This window comes from Leopardus geoffroyi, chromosome B2 (assembly GCF_018350155.1).
Source record: "Leopardus geoffroyi isolate Oge1 chromosome B2, O.geoffroyi_Oge1_pat1.0, whole genome shotgun sequence".
Classification (NCBI taxonomy): Eukaryota; Metazoa; Chordata; class Mammalia; order Carnivora; family Felidae; genus Leopardus; species Leopardus geoffroyi.
The window spans coordinates 66,692,176-66,714,023 of NC_059332.1; the positions used below are offsets into that span (position 1 = coordinate 66,692,176).

At 38.7% G+C, this 21,848-nt stretch overlaps 2 protein-coding genes across 5 annotated transcripts in view; one reads left to right on the forward strand and one right to left on the reverse strand.

The window, feature by feature from the left end:
• SLC17A5 (solute carrier family 17 member 5) overlaps positions 1–13,622 on the reverse strand; it is a 49,408-nt gene extending 35,786 nt beyond the window's left edge. Inside the window, exons 1-4 of one of the 4 annotated variants that reach the window (XM_045498783.1) lie at positions 13,423–13,622; positions 6,100–6,296; positions 4,134–4,367; positions 820–907 (exon numbers count right to left, since the gene is read on the reverse strand). In XM_045498783.1, the coding sequence (XP_045354739.1) occupies positions 820–907; positions 4,134–4,367; positions 6,100–6,296; positions 13,423–13,516 (613 nt within the window). In that variant the 5' untranslated portion in view covers positions 13,517–13,622. Of the gene's footprint in view, positions 1–819; positions 908–4,133; positions 4,368–6,099; positions 6,297–6,819; positions 6,966–13,422 lie in introns of those variants that run through there. The other 3 variants (XM_045498785.1, XM_045498784.1, XM_045498786.1) reach the window with 3 other exon arrangements.
• A 74-nt stretch (positions 13,623–13,696) lies between these two features.
• Positions 13,697–21,848, forward strand: part of CD109 (CD109 molecule) — a 172,801-nt gene continuing 164,649 nt past the window's right edge. The window contains exons 1-2 of the mRNA XM_045498782.1: positions 13,697–13,762; positions 19,883–19,985. The gene's annotated coding sequence lies outside the window, so the exon portion shown is untranslated. The remainder of the gene's footprint in view (positions 13,763–19,882; positions 19,986–21,848) is intronic.

Sequence of the window (21,848 nt, forward strand, 5' to 3'; positions counted from 1 at the left end):
CTCTTTGCATGACTGATTCATTCTTATCCTTCAGATTTTAGCTTAAAAGTCACCACAGAGAGGTCTTTCTCAGCCAATGTATTTAAAAGCAGTCAGTCCAAAAGTTTTCATTCAGTGTATGATCTGGTAAAATTATAATTCATATATAAAGCTTATGCTATCTCACCCATAGATCAAAATGTTGGCAAATAAATGCAGAGAAAAAAGATGTATGAAGAGAGAGACTGAGAATCATGATATGCTCATTAGACAATCAAATGAGAAATCAGAAGGGGCACCTGGGTGGCTCAGTTGATTAAACGTATGACTCTTGACTTCAACTCAGGTCATGATCTCATGGTTTGTGAGTTTGAGCCCCACATCAGGCTCTGTGCTGGCAGTGTGGAGCCTGCTTGAGATTCTCTGTCTCCCTCTCTGTCCCTCCCCTGCTCGTGCTTTTTTTCTCTCTCAAAAATAAATAAACATTTACAAAAAAAAAAAAATTGAAATCACACTTTAAAGACAAAAGTGTTTAGCTTTCTGGCTCTTGGACCTTAAAAAAGAAAAAAAAAACCAAACCCGTGGCATTCACATCTGAATGAGCAGCATGTTTTGAAATAAATGATGGCAGATGGAGAAAATGATATTAGTTAAGTAAGCCACATTGCTATATGTTAAGCCAAAGAAAAAAATTAATAATAAAATTAGATCTCTAAAACTTAATTTTCACCTAAAGGAGGCATCTGACATCATTCTGATGTTCAGGTGTTTTGTTTTTTTTTTTTAATCCAAGGCTGATATACACATGTAGCAAAATTTATATAAGAATAGTTGCCTTACCCGCATATGAAATGCTAAGAAGCTTGCTTCGTTCAAGAGGGGGAGCCCAAGAAGACCACATGGCATGCATAGCTGGAAATGTAACACCCTGAGGAGAGGAAAAAGATATTTCTGCTGAAATACAAGGTAGATTTGTGAATGTTTTAAATTCAGTTGAGTATTTTGTTGTAAGAGAAATTTCTGGATAAGAATCAAACTAGAATCAGGTTCCATGAAGTGAGATGCCTTTACAGTCTTGAGTGAAAATACCTTCTAGTGAAATACTTTCAAAGTCTCAACAAAGATTGATTCTGTCAATTGGCTTGAGGACTCCAGGGTAAGGGTTACAATAAATCTAAAAGAAGGTACTGAATGATGACATAAAGGAATCCCTCTCAACGTCAATTTTATTTATTTACTTTATTAATGGCCTGAATGAAATGGGAATATTACTACCAATATAAAACTTTAAAAAATGCTGAGCTAATGGTTTGGCGTACTGGAAGAAAATTCAAATTGACCTTAATCAACAAGAAAAATTGTCCTACAAAAAACCCCGATGAATTGAATTAGAGCATTTATCGTCTTCCCCCCCACCCTCAGTGATAACTAGCCTAGTAAATGCCAATTACTGATATAAAGGGGCTGGAACTGGGCAGGCAGGAGAGTCACAGAGACTTGGGAGAGGAGGAGATGCTGGAGGAGAATGGGAGGGAATAGATTTTGGTATATTCAAAGAAGTGGATTCATAGCTCTCTTTGGCCACTAACTGTGCAGCTTCACAAAGATTAGTTAACTTCCTGGAACTTCCATTTCTTTATCTGTAAAACAAATACAATACTTCCTATCTGGCACGATTGTTGTAAAGCCAAATGGTAGCTAGTGCTATTATTAGTGGAGATAAGAATAAATGCTTTAACACTTTGTACTTTCTGCTGATTCCTTCAAAAACAAAAAAGGGAGCAAGAAATACCAACAGAAGGCACAAATGATTTAGGCAGCATTGCAAGTTGATAAGAATTTGTATCATAGAGCAACCACAGGATGAGTCATTACAGAATAAAGATTAAGGTGTTGGGAAACATCTACAGAGATTATGTTGTAGAGAAGTTCATTATAAAACCCTAGGGACAATGTAGGTATTTTTATGGTGAATCATGCTAGGGAGGAAAGATGCTCACTTAAGTTTATGGATTAGGCAATGTACATATGATATATACTGGAGGAACAGAGAAATACAAAAGAACAAACACAACTTCTGTTTAGATGTAACATGGTTACTTGAGAGAGTAGTATTAATATAACCAATATACTGTAATGCTAAATTAGTGGCATAAACAGACAAGAAGCTAACATATGGGAATACATTCAGCAAGGAGATTCAATACCTGGATCAGAGAAATTATGCTGCAACTAAGTATATTTTACCTAGGTAAGGAGAAGAGGAACCTGGTAATAGGGGAGTAATTCTTATTTTGTAGTCAAAACAGTTTATTTAATACATCTCTATTTGATAAGGACAAAATAAGATTGCTTATTAAGTGATCAAAGCTTAAATTTAAACAGTATTTGGCAATCTCTAAAGCACTCTAGCAATCATTATCATATCTGAGCTGTGACTGAGGATGGGGCATGTAGTTTAGTCCCAATTTTAAAAATGATGGAACTGAGGTCTAGAGATTAGGGCTTACCTACGGTTTCACCATTAGATACAGTGGAGTTGTTATCCAAACTCAGATCTTATGACTCTAGTCAGTGTTTTTCCAACACAGCATGTACATTGCCACTACTAACTTTCATTCTTTTTAAAAAAAATTTTTTTTTTTAATGTTTATTTATTTTTGAGAGAGACAGAGCATGAGTGGTGGAGGGGCAGAGAGAGAGGGAGACACAGAATCCGAATCAGGCTCCAGGCTGCTTCTGAGATGTCAGCACAGAGCCTGACACGGGGCTAGAACCCACGAGCTGTGAGATCATGACCTGAGCTGAAGTCGGACACTTAACTGACTGAGCCACCCAGGCGCCCCCTAACTTTCATTCTATATACCAAACCCAGAGGACACTATTTCGTTTGGGTTAAAGAAATGTTAAGAGCAAAATAAATATATGCTTCCATTTCATAGGTAGAAGCGCAAAGTTAGAAACAAAAAGAGATCATTATTTAAAGATAGAGGTATATATGATGAAATGCAAAAGAGAAAATGCAAAAGAGAAGTGGAAAGGAAATGAAAGATAAGGAATTAAAAATTTCAAAAGTGATAAAAATCTTAGGAGTAGAGGAAAAAACAGATAAAAACTGATAACAATTCTCAAAGCAGCAGAAAGGCCAGAAAAATAATAAAACCAAAGATAGTTATAAAAAATGATAAATTATTTGTCTCTAAGTTCCAGAACCAGAAAAAAGAACAAAGAGGAAGCTCTATGAATAACAACACATTTAAAAGTAAAACAAGGCAATTTGACAAACCACTGTGTAAAATGTGTTTTAGATCTGGGCAATCAATTAATGATAAAGCAGAGATAAACCAGCGAAAGTTCAAGAGGTAAAGATGGTCTATCTTAACCGTTTTAATAGTCATTTCTTTTCTTTTTCATTTTTAAATGTTTTATTATTTATTTTTGAGAGAGAGAGAGAGAGCGAGCGAGTGAGCAAGCATGAATGGGGCAGGGGCAGAGAGAAAGGGAGACACAATCCGAAGCAGGCTCCAGGCTCTGAGCTGTCAGCACAGAGCCGGATGTGGGGCTTGAACCCACAAACTGCGAGATCATGACCTTAGCTGAAGTCAGATGTTCCTCTAGTCATTTATTTTCTTATCTCCTGAAGTAAGAGTCAGAAGACCTGTGAAGTGTTCCCTGGGAAATGTTTTCTCTGAGTTTTTAGCAAAGCTTCCAGTTTCATCATGTTCCCACCTGAGAACCCATTGACCTCACTGATATGAAATCAACTCGAATTATTTTCTAGTTAATCACTTCTCTTTTTTTTCAATTTGAGAGAGAGAGAGGGTGTGTGCAGGGGAGAGGGGCAGAGAGAGAGAGAGAGAGAGAGAGAGAGAGAGAGAGAGAGGGAATCTCAAGCAGGCTCCATGCTCAGCATGGAACCTGAAGCAGAGCTGGATCCCACAACCCTGGGATCATGACCTGAGCCGAAATAAAGGGTTGGACACTCAACCAACTGAGCCACCCAGGCACCCCATTAATCATCCTTCTAATTAAAAAATAAGTCCTATCTTCTGATGTCAACTGTTGGTTTATATTCATACCAAAGAATGATAATTTTAAGGAGGTAAGAAAGTGATACGGGCTAAGAGGAAAAACAAAACAGAGAAAAAGATTACCTCTCCTAGTCCTTCTAGGGCCCTGAGTACAATGAGGGCTCCAACTCCAAAATCTGCAGCAACAGGAGTGAACAGGGTGAAGATGGCTGTGCCAAGGATCCCAAATCCTAGCAGCAGTTTCCCGCCCACTTTGCTGGCAATATATCCTCCAGGAATCTGGGTGATGATGTAGCCATAAAAAAAAGAACCGAGAATCCATCCTTGTGTTTCTGCATCCCACTGGTACCTTTTACCCTATAAAGAGCAGGAGGATAAAAACAAGCTTTTAAGACCTTGACTAAACAGCTCTTTTGTCTAATTGGCATCTAAGTACACATAAATGTAATTTCGAATCACTGTTTTCGAGTGAAGAACTTGCAAACTTTCTGCTAGGTAGAAACGTGAGTCACCACAACACAGACATGCCACTTCTAGAAGAGAATAAAAATAATTGAAAGCCGTAAACTGCAAGAAGGCTCGCTATTTTATGAAACTAGACTCTAGGATGAGTTGTAGAGGCTTTGTAATGACCATGAGCAAGAAGGACCAGAAAACAGGTACAGGTTCAATCCAGAAATTCTACTAAACAGAATACTGTATGGGCTGAGCTAGGCTTTGGAGCCAGGCCTGGGTTCAAGCCTCACTCTACTACTTACTGGATTTGTGATCTGGGAAGTTAAATGAAAAAGGCCTGACACACACGAAGTGTTCACTTAATGTTGGTTATTAGTATGCATAAATATAGGTCATTAATATCTCCCCAATTCAGAACAAACACTTGAACAAGCATAAAGAACAAGACAAAAGAACAAGAATTTAAACCAAGCCATAAACTTCATGTGAGTAGGAAATGTCTTTTAATTAGTAGCAGCACACAGTAAGGTAATGATGAAGATTTAGTGACTAATCAGAATATCTGACATCTTTAATGCATGTAGTTGTATCACTGAGCCAATGTGTCAAGAACAATTGCAGGATTTGTTTTTACTGCTGATACAAGGCAGATGAATACAGTTTAGCTAGGTCAACAAAAGCACTTGCCAAAGGGAAAGATACAAAGCACCCCTCTAATTATCCTTATTTGCAGTATTAATTTGTAGCTTATCTGTGGAATTATTGGACTTCATGAACTGTCCAGCAGTTATAAGTCATAGGTTGAAGTAGGAAAAGTGGGTGATGTGAACCCAAATATGAATTCAGCAACATTATTAAGGTCAAATAAAAATTTTTTTTTGGTAAGTCACTATTTTGTATGTATGCTTGTTTAGGCAAAAACTTCCTGTGCTTGAATCCTCTTGTTTATAAATGGCAGAGGAGACTAACCCAAGTGTGATCTGGCTTCTTTGTGAACCCTGGGAATGGATGAAAATATACTCATAAAAAAGGACACCAGCCTTTTCTCCTTTTCTCTCTGTCTGATAAGCAAAATAAAGTGTTTAAAGTATATAAAACTCAATTCTGAACAAACGATGAGCACACACTTATCAATTCTACTATAACATGAAGCAGGCAAAGTGCCTTAAGCAGTTTAGGTTAAGCATAATGTAAGTTTTAGAAAAAGCATGTCCTAAAAGACTGACCTGTTCTTATTTTTCATACTGCAGATGACCCAAGCTTTCCTGCAACCATAACCTTTTAAGCAAAACAGCTATTGAACAAAAGTCCCATAAAAATTATTCAGCAACATCTAAAACAATCAAATTTTCTGGTATGCTAAACGGGTTTTTCCAAATTATCTTCAAGGATGGTTGGTATGTTTATAGAGGAAACTGAAAAACTACTTTTCAAACAGATCAAGGTGTATTACACCAAGTAGCAGTAGCTGTAGTTATGTTACTGTTCAACTAGTTCCTGGAAAAACACAAAGGAAAAAGACTCAGCTTCCATGAATCAAGTGTTGATGGTTTCTATAGGATGAAGAAAGACTTTTCAGTATTTTAACTTGGTCATATTTTAGGAATAAGACTGTTTATAAAGTAGCACTTACCGTTTGATTATGAAGAACTTTTATGGGAGCAGAATGCTCTGCACACTCCTTGGAAGTTTTATTATCTGCTAAAGTCGTATTTGAATCTATCATATCCACCAATGCCACGCTCAGATTCACCCGTAATGCATAGAGAACGAAGAAACCAAAAAAAGCCAACACTGCTAAGTTATAACGAGCAGAGCCGCACACTGGAGCTGAAATAAATATTGGGGGACAACTTTCACTAGAAGAATAACTTAGATGATATTGTCTAAATTACTAAAAAGGTTACTTTTTAGAAGTACACAAATTCATAAATCATGAATATTTTCCTGAGAATAATCTCAGGTTGAGCATATCTGAAAACATTTATCAAAGAGAATTTGTTCTCAGCAGCTGTAGTTTTGATAAACATGTAACACATGAGAGCCTGAACTATAAGACAGTTTTTTAAAACACGAAGGCAATAGCTTTACCAACTCTGCTCAGAAATATCTCCATTACAGCCTCAGAACTGTCAGTTGACAAAGATATGAGAAAAACAGATAAGGGGTTTAATGGCATCACTGTTTCTGAAAAACTATCTAAATCATGGCCGATAAGTACTAGAGTATTCACCACAGCATAGCACACATACTACTGACTATGGATTAGCGGCCATCTCACTGTAATTGTAGCACAGCACAAAAATTTCCTGCCAAGGCTAGGGCCTGAAATTCCTCTTGATAAATTTCTTACCTTGAAAAGTATCCTCAGAGGCTGGGTTTGAATCAGAAGCCATGATTAGCACTTAAGGTCCTCCTAAACTAAATGTGTTTAAGAATCCAGAAGCAAACTTGCAGAATCTATGACAGTTGCAGCATCTGTGACAGTTGCTCAGTTGATCATGCTTAAAGGGCCCACATTAAAAAAGGAAGTAAGTGAAGGTACCACAAGGATAAAAAAAAAAAAAAAAAAAAAAAAAAAAAAAAAAAAAAAAAAATGAAGGCGGAATGGCTGGAGGAACCAATGAAAGAAAGATCATGTGAGAGGAGGAGTTTTGATCTATTTTTTACTGTAATTACAGGCGTATGCACATTATTCTGTCTTTTGCTTCTTTTACTGAGTTGCAGAATTGGAGAGGGGACAGGAATTTAGGAAGTTAAGGTTGATTGATCCCTTAGTGACAGAGAGAGTGGCTAATCCAGGGTCTTACACCTTTAAGTTTGGTAAGCACTGAGAGAGAAATAGCTGTTGAAAGACATGAACATCTGTTTTACTTGGTTCAATACCTATATATGAATATAAGTATGCTTTATTTGGGTAATTACATATTAATACTACATACGCATTTTTCCCCTACTCAGGAATCCTGGTGTTTTCATTTACCTACCCTCAAACAAAAATATGTTTTTCAGAGTACAAAGGTCTTGGTACTGATTCACACTGACTGATTCAGACTGAAGCATTAATGAATATGGCATGACTATACTTAGGGATGTTCTTAAATACTATGATCAAACTCACTTTCCTATAAGCCTTCAGACACTTAACAACTGCTATCAGTGTTTCTTCTGTGTAGGCATTACATCACTTATGACAGAACTTTTCAATTGACTCCTTTTGGAGGAGTACAGCTATTAGAATTATGGCACCACTGCCATTGTTAGACCTAGATCTGTGAGAACTGTATTTCTAAAGCTCCATTCATACTGTCTGTGTTACCTGAATCTAGAAACGTTTGCTCTCTGCTCCAACCAATGGGCTTCTATCTAGTTAGGGAGGCTTTGGATTGTGCAAGGCATGTTTTATCATTGCTCTGTGCCAGTAATACAAAGAAATCTGGATGGGGCTTCATAATGTTGCCAAATTTGGACAACCAAAATGTGTTACTCGGTGTAATTTGGAGTAAGAAAACTCCAGATATATGTACTGTCTGCTTTGCCAAAGTATTATTTACGAAGTTCGTTACCTACTTCAGCAGAGGAGTGACAACAGGTAATTGTGGTTTCAAGAGCTTCTCTGGTTGCTGTGTGTAAATTACAAAGGGAGAAAAGTGTGAATCATGGTAGAAGATGTAGACTCAGAAAAATCACTTAAGGGACTATTAGAGTTTTTCAGGAAAGAGATGAAGGTGGCTTTAACTAGGATAAAGCAGAGGCAATGGAAAGAAATGGGCAGATTTGAGATAAATTTAAAAGCAGAACTGACTGGCCTTGCCTACATATTAGATGTGGCAGTAAGTGAAAGGAAGGGGGGAAGTTACTAGTAATTCAGCTTACTAATTAGTCCAGACAACTCTATTTTATGCTATTCTGACTTGTAATGTTATTACTCCTTTCTATCCTATTTGTGGTTACCATATTTTATTGTAATCAGTTTCTCCCCATGTGATGCTTTATTTGGACTATGACATATCCTTTTTGTAAAAAAATTTTAATGTTTCGTTTTTATTTTTGAGAGAGAGAGACAGAGAGACAGAGTGCAAGTGGGGGAGGGGCAGAGAGAGGGAGACCCAGAATCTGAAGCAGGCTCTAGGCTCTGAGCTGTTAGCACAGAGCCCAACACAGGGCTCGAACTCATGAACCACAAGATCATGACCTGAGCCGAAGTCAGATGCTTAACAGACTGAGCCACCCAGGTGCCCCTGGATTTTGATATACCTTATCCTATGAAGAAGATGTAGGGCTATAAGTTGGTGGTATTACTTGAAAATATGACAAAGAAGTTATGGATCAGGCAATTTTAACTTTCTGGGGGCATGGTCAATAATCAGAAAATAAAAAAACACAGATGTCACAAAGTATATGACTATGAGGTTTTAAGAGATACTAAAAATACATGGTTGCTACTTTATAAAAATGGTTATTGCTTACAAATCAGTCAGAAAAATTTTATTTCAAGAAAGTATGATGATTAGACAAGATGTGCCTGTGAATTTGGATAATGTTTGAAATTGGTCCAACAAAAGAACGCTTGCATCATGAAGAGACAGAACATCCATCGGGCATCTGCCACCTTGAAATCTAGTTCAAAGCAAAATCATGCTTGCATAACGAACAGAGCACCCATCAAAACAAACACCAGCTTCTAAAATATGGTTTAAACTTAGGAATGTGGAGTGGGTGTACTTGAAAGAACACAGTCTAATTTAGAGAAAAGCAGACCTGAGAATGAATCTCAGTCTTGAATCTCATCGTCTGTGTTTTTGGGGAAGTTACTTAATAGTTTTCATTCTCAGGTTTCTTGGCTCTTAGAATAAGGCAACCACAATGCACCTCACTGGGTTGTGTGTGGATTAAATGAAATACTCTAGGGAAGTTATGGTAAACACTCAGTAGAAGTGAGTTCCTTTCCTGTTCACCCTGGATAAAGTTATACAAATAAGATAGAGTGCCACCATATATGTGTGTAACAAGAGGCAAAGGAGTCACATTAAATTGCTTGTGTGTGTGTATGTGTGGGTGGGGGGTCGGGGAAGCCCTCTTGGAGAAAGGACATTTATACTAGTCTTCATCAATGAGTAGGAAGTCACCAGGCATTGAGAGTGAAGGGTAATTGTCTGGAAGCATCATCCATGTGGAATAAGGAAGAGTCAATCTCATCAATTAGCACACGGCAAGAGAAAATAATAACTCCTTGAGGCAGCAGTGAGGAGTGAAAGTGATACGCCCAGAAGGCCAGGTTTCTGTAGAAGCAAGGATGTGTGGGTGGAGGGAAGGCTGGTGAAAATCTTAGAATGCCAGGCATTTATTCATTGTGGAAGGGTTTGGCAGTGGGAAGAAGCAAGGAAGTACTGAGTAGTGAGGGAGAGACTCAGGTGGAAAATTCATGGTTGGGAGCACTGACCCATGCAGATGATGATTTTCCCTAAAGGAAGGGGGGCACTGGACACAGTGAGCACCCTTGGCCCAAGAACTGCATTACAAAAAAATTTCCTATTAGGGTGCCTGACTAGCTCTTGATCTTGGGGTTGTGAGTTCAAGCCCCATGTTTGGCATAGAGATTAAAAAAAAATAAAAATCTTGAAGGTGACTGGGTGGCTCTGTCGGTTGAGTGTCTGACTTAGTTCACATCATGATCTTGTAATTTGTGAGTTCGAGCCCTACATTGGGCTCGCTGCTGTCAGTACGGAGCCCCGCTTCAGATCTTTTGTCCTCCTCTCTCTCTGCCCCTCCCTTGCTCACACTCTCTCTGTTTCAAAAATAAACATAAAAAAAAAAAATCTTGAACATAAATACAATATGTTTTGCCTTTATTTTATTTTATTTAAAAAAAAATTTTTTTTTTCAACGTTTATTTATTTTTGGGACAGAGAGAGACAGAGCATGAACGGGGGAGGGGCAGAGAGAGAGGCAGACACAGAATCGGAAACAGGCTCCAGGTTCTGAGCCATCAGCCCAGAGCCCGACGCGGGGCTCGAACTCACGGACCGCGAGATCATGACCTGGCTGAAGTCGGACGCTTAACCGACTGCGCCACCCAGGCGCCCCTGTTTTGCCTTTAAAAAGGGTAATATTCAACTAGTCTTACTCTGCCTTATGGGTAATTAATTCCTGATAAATCTTTATGTATTCTTAGCTCCCAAATTAATACCCATTTATGTGAAAACATCAAATTCCACTAAAATGGATTCAGTTACACAACATGACCCAAATGAGCCAATGACCCAAGGCCATTTGCCTTTGTTCTATAACATGGTTGCTCTCTACCAGCACGCCATACCTTACATTTAATACACAAAGTATATTTGTGAAACTCAGTGCTTGTGTAATTGAGCCCTGAATGTAAGCCCTGCAACAGAACAGTTGAGGCAAAAAACAAAAGGAAACACCACTCTCCCCATTAATGAAAACAAAGCATAGAATGAACTGTTACAAGTTAGGAATCACAAGTTCCAATAGAGTGTGACCAAGAAGAATGGGGACGTCATTTTACTGTGCCGAGATTCTCTGAGGAATGCAAAATCCAAATGGTCTTCACTGATAATAATGATAATGATAACAATAATAATAGTAATAGTAACATTTACTATGTGCCAAACTCTTCTAGGCACTTCCTATTAGCTCATTTAATCCTCACAATAACCCTGTAAGTTAGGTATACTATTTTCCTTGATTTATTGATAAGGAATGCATAGAGAGCTTAGGTAATTGCTAAAGCTCACAGAACAAGTTAGCAGAGCTGAGTTTGGAAGTTAGTTAGGCACTCTGGCTCCAGATCCATGCTCTGTCTTTAAACACAAAGAAATGTCTTAGAAGCCCTAAAACTCATTTTTCCTGAATGAACACATTTTTGGTGCAACAGTATTTTGATAATCTACTTAATCAAATATAAGGCACATGTCATTCATACAAAAGTAAACCTTCAACTGGTATAAAGTGTGAGGAATGCATTTTTATGTGTGGGAGGGGAAGCTTTGCTCTTCCTTGCTTAGTTCCCTGCCTTCCTCCTACCTAAATTAAGCAGAAAAATCTATAGACTTCCTATTGTTTATCAGTGTTGGGCCAGCTTTTCCCCATCATTTTGGTGTGCATCTCTGAAATCCACCAGGCTGAGTAAAAGCAAATGCTTAAGAGGCAAACAATAATTGGGTTACTGAAAATTCCATCATATTACATCAACCTGAGTGGTATTAATTCTTAACACTAAAGAAACATATCTTAATTTTAGCTCTCTTAATAAAGAAACACTATGTATAATTTAAAACCATGTCCTCTTACTGATGGTGGAGTAGGGAACTTGTAAATTTGTGATGGATCAAGTAAAAATGAGTAAGCATTTTTCAAATACGAATTTCTCAAATATAACACAAATGTGGCTACATGCAACCTTTGGGATGTAACCTCTGTGGCCCTCGGATGTCTATGTATACAATGATGCACCACCAGATGGTAGTTTCTAAGTTCTTTTTACTACTGTAAAATTTTACAACTGATATTTTATCAGCTTTTCTCTTCTTAAAATCAGAAGTATACACTTAGGCATAGATAAGGTACAGACATATATATTTTCTCAACTGCAACAGAATATAGTAGTCTCTAGGGAATATGTTGATTATGGCATTTGTTTCTGTATTTCCGTAATAGATTATTTTACAGAAGAAAATTATAGAAAGCTAACAGCTATGCCACAGAAAAAGTGCAGTTTATGGAACTAAGTCCAATTTCTAGGTAAAACGTCACTGGTACAGTATTTACACTGAGCCTCCTCTAAAATAAGCTCCCAGCTGCTGGATGGAGCTCTGACGTTGCCACATCTACTGCCACCATCTGGTAATGTTAAAAACAAATAAAAAAGATACCACAGGACTACCCTATTCTTGGTCAGGAAAAGTCAAATTTCTAATTCAACTCTGTTTCTCATGCACACATCTTTGAAACTACAGAATGCCTGCAAACGGATTTGTTCTTTATTTTTAATTACTTTCAAAGAAGTTACATTTAAAAAATATTAAATAGTAATATATTTTAACTTCCCCAAATTCACGGAAGATACGTTAAGTACTTCTATTTGTTGCAAGGCCTTTGACAAGTTATCTTAGAGCTTTATAGATATAGAGCTATATCTTAGAGCTATATAGATATAGAGATATTGACAAGTTATCTTAGAGCTATATAGACGTAGATATATCCTATATCCTATCCTGAGGATAACTAAATTGTTTTCTAATTTAAATCGTGGACTGCTACGATGTAATCGTAGACTACCATACGGAAAAAAAAATGTGTGCACAAGTTCAAGATATTCGCTGGGTTATGCAAGTTTTCCTCCATATACACACAACATGTTAACCTCAATCCTGTTTTTCGGTCTCCCCTCTCCGCCTCAGGAGCTACCAGATTACAAGTTGGCGGACAGCAGCTGCGGAAACCTGGCGGTGACAGGGAAGGAGACCTAGCAGTTCCGTCCAACCCTTTGCCCACCCATCTGCAGGCATCTCTCCCAGTTTGCTCTTACACCGGGTCCTCTGCCCGGCCTTTTGCCCATTGATTTGCAGGTTCTCCTCCAATGCATTCTTCCACAGGGTGCCCCGCTTGATGTTATCGAAAACTGCCAGGAGCCCAGCGCCTGCGGCGCCCAGCAGCTCCCGCCCAGACCCTTCAGGGCTGCACCTGCCGAGGCCCCACCCGAGACTTCAGCCCTGCCTGGCCTCAAGGTCCCCGCCAGACCCCAGAGCAGCTTCTGGGCACCTGGGCAGGAGGGGGCTGAGCAGGGCGGGGAATGGATCCCGCTCCTCGAATTCCCTCGCGCCTTGGCTTCCCTTTCTCAAGACCCCTTGAGGGGCAGCAGCTCTGGTCCCATCTGCCAAGGACGAGCATACCCTGGCCACCCCCGCCCTCGGACAGCTTCGCTACTCACCGGCTTCCACCCGCGGGGTGCTCTGCAGCAAGGGCGTCCTATCTGAGCCCTCCTCGCCATCGCTGGAGGCCAGGCCCCGAACCGGGGACCTCATGACGCCTCCGAGGAGCAGGCGTGCGATACCTGCAGAGAGGAGACCGGCGGCCGGACAGCCGAAGGCCTGGGCCGCGCGGGCACAGCCCCGGGCCTGGCACCGCCCCTCGGCTGCGTTCGTCACCGCGGCACCGCCCACAGCCGTCTGCGCCGCCTCCTCCTCCGCCGCCATCTTAGGTTCGGGCAACTCTGGAGCGGTTGGGCGGGGGAAAGCAGAATTCTGGGAGTTGTGGCCTGGCGGGGCGAGGTCAGTGTTTTCTCGGCCTTGGGGCTCTGGGCTTGTCGGATCGTTGGTGTTCTGAGGAAAACCCCTCTTGCGCTCCCTTGTAAAGCTTAGGGGCTGCTCCTGCGGGACCCGGATTGAATGGGACCCTTCAGGAGGCAACGACTTGAATCGCGCATAATTAAGGGGAGGGCTTGGAGCAAATTTAGAAGTGGGTGGTGTGTATTTGACGTTCATTTATCAGTAGTAAATTGCCATGAATATCAGCAATCCTGGTACTATCTACCCGCCCAGCATATTGTCCCTAAAGTAGCTTTTGAGGAGGAAAAAACTGAATGGACACATATTGTTCGTTCCTATGAAATAGCTGATTTTGTGGGTCAAAAAAGCCAATGTTGTCAGTTTCACGTTCAATTTATAGAATCCTCTAATATGTGTGTGTAATGTCTCCCTAGTTCTAATTCGAATAGCAACTTCTGGCATTTGCTGACTCTGGGAAAGAGTAAAAGGGACCAGTCTGCCTAGGGGGTGGGGTGGGGAATTGGGGGATGGGGCAATGGGAGTGGGACGGCAGTGGGCCTGCGGTCCTGACCACAGGTTTCAGTTGAGCTGTTATCGTGAGTAATAAAGTCCTGGAGAAAGGAAAAATAAGATGTGGTAGATGACCTTGGGGAGTTCAGTGTAGTCGGGGAAGACTCACAGACCAGTAAAAACCAGGTCAGGGGCTTGGTGAGATCCATGAGGGACCGAATGGGAGGGTTAACCCTACCCAGCACGGAGGGTGAAGATTTCTGAGGTTCTCTCTCACCTCCAGATCAGTAAATGCCAGGAGAGTTACCAAGTGAAAACAACAAATCAAGCCTTGTTTCTGAGTTACTGAAATGACAATGCAGATTCTAAGCTCTTCAAGAGGGGTAGGGGGTGGGATTCTGGCCTTTTTGGAGTCTTCTACAGCAATGCCACTCAAACTTGACTGTGGGTGAAATTACCCCGCAGAGCCTCTTAAAATGCGAATTCGGATCTATCAGCTCTGGTGTGACAGTTAATTTTATGTGTCAACCTGCAGGGTGTTTTGGATGAGGTTAACATTTAAATCAGTGAGCTCTGGCTAAAGCAGATTGCCCTCTATAATGTGAGTTGAATTTATTCGATCTAAGGCCTGAATAGAACAAAAGACCCCACTCCCCAGCCAAGGGGTAGTTGTCCAGCAGACTGCCTTTACACATCATTTGCAACACAGTCTCTCCTGGGTGTCTACGCTGCAGGTTCACACTGCAGATTTGACTTTCCAGCTTTCATAATTGCATGAGCCAATTCCTTATATAACTCTCTCTCTCTCTCTCTCTCTCTCTCTCTCAGTTCTGTTTCTCTAGGAAACCCTGACTAATACATCTGGAATGGGCCTGAGATTCTGTATTGCTAAGAAGCAATAAATAACAAGTTTATAGAAGACTTGGAATAAGGATTCCAACATATATGAAAAATTTCAAACCAGAAGAGGCCTCCCCCGTTTTTTTTTTTTTAAATTTTTTTTTTTTTCAACGTTTATTTATTTTTGGGACAGAGAGAGACAGAGCATGAACGGGGAGGGGCAGAGAGAGAGGGAGACACAGAATCGGAAACAGGCTCCAGGCTCTGAGCCATCAGCCCCGAGCCTGACGCGGGGCTCGAACTCACGGACGGGGAGATCGTGACCTGGCTGAAGTCGGACGCTTAACCGACTGCGCCACCCAGGCGCCCCAAGGCCTCCCCCGTTTTTAAAAATATGCTTTTTATTTTAAGAGTTTTAGGTTTATAGGAAAGTTGCAGAGATAGTACAGTGAGTGCTCTCTACTCTTTACCTGGTTTCACCTCTTAAGATCTTACAATACTTTGATATGTTGGTCACAGCTGATTAGCCAATATTGATAGGTTATTAAACTGAAGTTCATATTTTATTCAGATTCCTTTAGTTTTTACCTAATGTTCTTTTTCTGTCCGAGGATCCCATCCAGGATAACATTTACATTTAGTCGTTGTGTCTCCTTAGGCTCCTGTAGACTGATGGTTTCTCAGACTTTCTTTGTTTTTGTTGACCTTGCCAATTTTGTAGAGTACTGGTAGTTTTTGTAGAAAGTCTCTCAATTTGGGTTTGTTTGATGTTTTTCTTGTAATTGGACTGGGGGAAGACTGCAGAGGTAAAGTGCCATTCTCATCCTGTAATTTCAAGGGAATGTGCTGTCAATATAACTTATCACTAATGATTGTCACTGGTGGTTAAGCTTCATCACATGCCTGAGATCATGTTTGTCAGCTTTTCCCCCCTGTAAAGTTACTCCTTTCCCCCTCCTCCCTTCCCAACTTTTTTCTTTGGTAGAAGTCAGTAATGCAGCTTATACTTAAGGGATAGGGGAGTTATTCTCTAAGTCTTTGAAGAGCAGAATTCTTTTGTGTGGGAGATTTGTGTATTCTCTCATAGTCATTCATTCATTCATTCATTCATTCAAGTATTTATCTATATTACAGGCCCATGGTTATTTATTTTATACTTTGGGTTATAATGCAACACTATGTTACTTATTTTGTTACTCAAATCGTTCCAAGTTGGTGATTGGAAGATCTTTCAGTTAATTCCTGTGTCCCTTTTGCATGTCTCCATTGTTGTGTTTTGTTTTTCTCTCTACCTTACTTTCTGGTTTAGTAAGATGTTTTAAGGGCTTCTCTGTGGCTGTCAGTTGAGCATCTGACTCTTGATTTTGGCTCAGGTCGTAATCCCAAGGTAGTGGGATCAAGCCCCACGTTGGGCTCTACGCTGAGCATGGAGCCTGCTTAAGATTCTCTCTCTCCCTCTGCCCCTCCCCATCTCTCTCTCTCTCTCTCTCTCTCTCAAAATAAACAAACAGATTCTAGGCTCAGCCTGTATAGCCTCTGCTCCTGCCATTTCTCCAAAATGAATGATGTTAGAAATCAAGATGGTGCTGGATGTATTTCTTGCTACTGCATTGTCATTGATTCTAAACCCAGAGAAAATACTTTTGTATTGTTTTATAATGTTCCAGAGAGAAATTAAAAAAAAAAAAAGCATAAGATGGCATCTTTTTTTGCCCTCATTTCTGGCATTGCTTCCTGATTGCTCACTACCATAAAGGATTGTTGTCAATGTTATTTATTTATTTTTTGGTTGGTAATTCCTTGTTTTACCAACACTCTAAACTGATGCTTTGAATAGAAATATAGTGAAAGCTACATATATAATTTAAAATTTTCTAATAGCTACATTAAAACTTAAGAAACAAAAAAGGTGAGATGAATTTTATACTATATATTATTTAACACATTATATCAAATTTTATCAATTCAACATCTAATCAATATAAAACTATTAGTGAGATATGTTACACTCTTTTTCTAGTACTAAATCTTCAATATCTCTGTGTATTTTGCACTTATAGCACATCATCATTAGGATCAGCCATGTTTCAAGCATTCAGTTACCACATGTGGAGTGGGCACCATATTGGACAGAGCAGCTCTAGACCATATGAGGGTTTATTTTTCCCTCATGCCTTTAATTTTTTTTTTTTTTTAAGTTTATTGTGAGAGACAGAGAGTGTGGAGGAGGGGAAGAGAGAGAGGGAGAGAGAGAATCCTAGGCAGTCTCCATGCTGACAGTGGGGTCTGAACTGACAAACCGTGACGTGAAGTCATGACCTGAGCCTACACCAAGAGTTGGATGTCTAACTGACTAAGCCACCCAGGTGCTCCCAGAATAATGTCTTTGGATAGGGAAAACAAAACAAAACAAAAGAGACATCTGGGCAGAGTGCCAAGTTCAAAAGATTTTAGCTGTTTTCCTCCTCCATAAACTGAAGATAATAGTAGAAACAACCTCATAGGGTTTTTGTAAGGATTAAATAACGTAATGCATATACATCACAGTACACGGTAGGTAGCAAGTCTCAATATATGTTAGCTGTTACAATTTTTATTGTTAAGTTTTGCAAAATGAGCTTACCCATGCTAGGAACTCCCTTTGACTTTCATTATACCTTTTTAAAAATACATATCACATTCTCTCTGGAGTTATGTAGTTAGTAGTTGGCTGTGTAACTGTCTTAGCTCCCTTTTAAGACTTTGGGTTTCCTAGGAGCTGGGACCACATCTTATTTATCTTTGCAGGCTATGCAGCTCCTAGCATCTGTTCTTTCACTGTGCTTATCATGTTTCACAGTGCCTTATTATTTTGGCCTTGGTGAGACTACTAAGGTGAGAATTACAAGTAGATAGAAATATACAGGGTGTAAAAATTTGAATGGAGGACAATATTTGAACCACTAAATTTAGAAATATTAAACCTTATAATAATTTTTGGATGAACAGTGTGGTCCTATAAAATCATCATTTCTTTTTCCTAGCCTTTTCTCTAAAATAAATAATCAGTAATTATCATGATTATTGAATTGTATTGGTAATTGAAATGTTTTATTCAATATTTTGTTTTGTTTTGTTTTGCCAAACTTGACAATCATCTGAGAATTGATTTCTGAGGGTTAATTTATAAATTCTTTGTCATTTTATGGGTTTGAATCTCTAGGATTTAGTAATTATTTTCTTTAAATTGTATCACATTATTATTTATAAAGAAACTCTTCACCATCTGGAGATCTTTTCCTCATACAGTTATGTGAGTTAAATTCCACTAACCATTTTTTTCTCATATCTTTATAACTTATACAAGGGTATCAACTAAACTTAGTGACTTAGGTATAATTATTTAAGGAGGAATGTTAAAATATTTTTAAAAGACATGATTGATAGAAAAATTTCCATTAAGTCTAAGGTTTCAGGGTGCTTTGGTGGCTGTCGGTTAAGCATCCGACTTTGACTCAGGTCATGATCTCATGGTTCGTGGGTTTGATCCCTGCATTGGGCTCTGTACTGAGAGCTCGGAGCCTGGAGCTTGCTTCAGATTTTGTGTTTCCCTCTCTCTCTGCCTCTCCCCTGCTTACACTTTGTCTCTCCCTTTCTCTCAAAAATAAATAAATAAACACTAAAAAAATTTTTTTTAAAGTCTAAGGTTTCTCTCCACTCTATTCTCTTCTCCATACTTCTCTTTTTCTTTTCTTTCTTTCTTTTTTCAAAATATTTCTCTCTTACATTATCTTTTTGAAATTCTGATTTCAAACTTTATTACAAGGCTATCATAATCAAAATAGTATGGTACTGCCTTTAAAAATAGACACAAAGGCCAATAGAACAGACTTGAGAGCTCAGAAATAAACCTTCACCTTTATGGTCAACTAATGTTTGACAAGGGAGCCAAGAATAGTCAATGGGGAAAGGATAGTTTCTTTAATAAATGGTGTTGGAAAAGTGGATAACTATATGCAAAAGAATGAAATTGGATCCCTATATTACACTACTCACAAAATTTAACTTGAAATAAATTAAAGACTTAAATGTGAGACCTGAAACTGTAAAATTCCCAAAAGATCTCCTTGACATCTGTCATTGCAATGATTTTTTTTTGGACGTGACACCCAAAGCATAAGCAACAAAATAAAAACTTAAATAAGTGGAGCCATATCAAACTAAATGCTCTGCACGGCAGAAGAAACAATCAGCAAAATATAAAGATACCCTACAAAATTGGAGAAAATATTTGCAAACCATCTGTCTGGTAAGGGGTTAATATCCAAATATATATGGAACGTATACAACTCAATAGCAAAACTAAAACCAAGCAATAGTATTAAAAACTAGACAAAGGACTTGTGTAGACATATTTCCAAAGAAGACATGTAAATTGCCAAAAGGTACATGAAAAGATGCTCAACATCACTGATCATCAGGGAAATATGAATCAAAAAACCACAATAAGATATCATCTCACATCTATCAGAATGGCTATTATCAAAAAGACAAGAGATAAGTATTGGTGAGGATTGGAGATAAAAGGGACTTTCACGCACCATTGGTGGTGGGAACATAAACTGGTACAGCTGCTGTGAAAAACAGTATGGAGATTCCTCAAAAAATTAGAAACAGAACTACTATATGATCCAGCAATCTCACTTCTGGGTATATATCAGAAGGAAATGAAAACACTATCTCAAAGAGATATATCTGCACCCCCGATGTTCATTGCAGCATTTTTTTTTTCAGCATTATTCACCATAGCCAAGATTAGAAACAACCTAAGGAGCCGTCAACAGAGAAATGGATAAAGAAAATGTGATATGTAACATATATAAAATGGAATATTGAAGTGAGTATGGAATATGAATGTGGAAGAATATGGAATATTATTTAACCATAAAAAGAAAGGAATCTGTCTTTTGTGACAACATGGATGGACCTTGAGGGCATTATATTAAGTGAACTAGGTCACACAGAGAAACACAAATACTGTATGTTTTGCATATATGCAGGATCTAAAAAAGCTGAACTCCTAGAAATAGTACAATGGTGGTTGCCAGGGGCTGGGGGCGGTAAGGAAAATGGAGATGTCAGTCAAAGGGTACAAACTCCCAGTTATAACAATAAATTCTAATGTAATGTATAGCATGGGAGTATAATTAATAATACTGTGCTATATAATTAAAAGTTGTTGGGGCATCTGGCTGGCTCAGTTAGAGGAGTGGGTGATTCTTGATCTCTGGGTTGTGACTTTGAGCCCCATGTTGGGTGTAGAGATTAAATAAATAAATAAACTTTAAAAAAAGTAGTTAAGAGAGTAGGTCTTAAATGTAATCACTACAGACATACACACACACAAAGGTAATTATGTGATAGGATAGAAGTGTTAACTATTGTGATATTCATTTTGCAATATATACATGTATCATATCAAAATTGAACACTTTAAACTTATGTGTGCTGTATGTCAATAATATTTCAATAAGGCTGAAAAAAATTCTTTTCCCTATATCATCTATATGTACCTCAATGTTATCTCTCTAAGATATAAATCTGATTTTTAAAATTTTAAATTAAAAAAAAGCCTTTCAGTGGTAGCTTATTGCCTAGGTCTTCACATTTTTTTTTTTTTTTAATTTTTTTTTCAACGTTTATTTATTTTTGGGACAGAGAGAGACAGAGCATGAACGGGGGAGGGGCAGAGAGAGAGAGGGAGACACAGAATCGGAAACAGGCTCCAGGCTCTGAGCCATCAGCCCAGAGCCCGACGCGGGGCTCAAACTCACGGACCGCGAAATCGTGACCTGGCTGAAGTCGGACGCTTAACCGACTGCGCCACCCAGGCGCCCCATTTTTATTTTATTATATTTTTTTTAATTCACATTTTTTGATTGTGTACTCCATCAATAAAAATTATGAATATGCACTCAACACATGTATTTTTCTTTATAACACACACACACACACTACACTCATCAAACACTCAAAATGTAAAAGGATTAGAAAAGATAAATATAAATAGATGTTGTGATTTTTCCTGGAATAATTTTACATATGCTCTTGGGTGAGTGCAGCCCACCTTGAAGACCATTTGTCTCTAGGATAAAATCCAAATTCTTTGGTATACAACGCGAGACCTTTACAAACTGGACCCTGTTTCTAGTCTCATCTACCACTTCCTGCCATCTGCTCTATGCTTTACACATTGGACTACTCACTGAACCTTATACGTACAATGTTTTTCCTTGTGTTTTTCCCTCTACCTATTTGCTTCTTTTGTGTATAATGAGTTATTTGTCCTTAGACTAAAATGTCAGCTTTGATTTCTTAACAATCTCTCCCTTTTTCCATTTTTTATTATAGCAAATTGTATTAGAGTTATCTAAGACAGTATGATAATATGTGTCATTGCTTAAGAACAGGAACCTTGTCTTACTTATTTTTCATTCCCCGTCCTAAGCAGAGAGAACAGCTTAAGAAATATTTATGAAAAAAATATTTATGGAGCTTCATATTATGTGAGAGGCCCTTTCCTGGTTGCTATGGGAGTCTACAAGATGTATAAACATGGTTTCTGCATTCAAGGAGTTTTTGAGTAAGATGTACCTCGAAGGAAACATTTATCAATTATTGTCCAAGAGAAGTATAAATATTTCTCTAACAATTATGAAAGTTAGAGGATGTAGTTTTTATTTATATTTTCTAGAGAGCA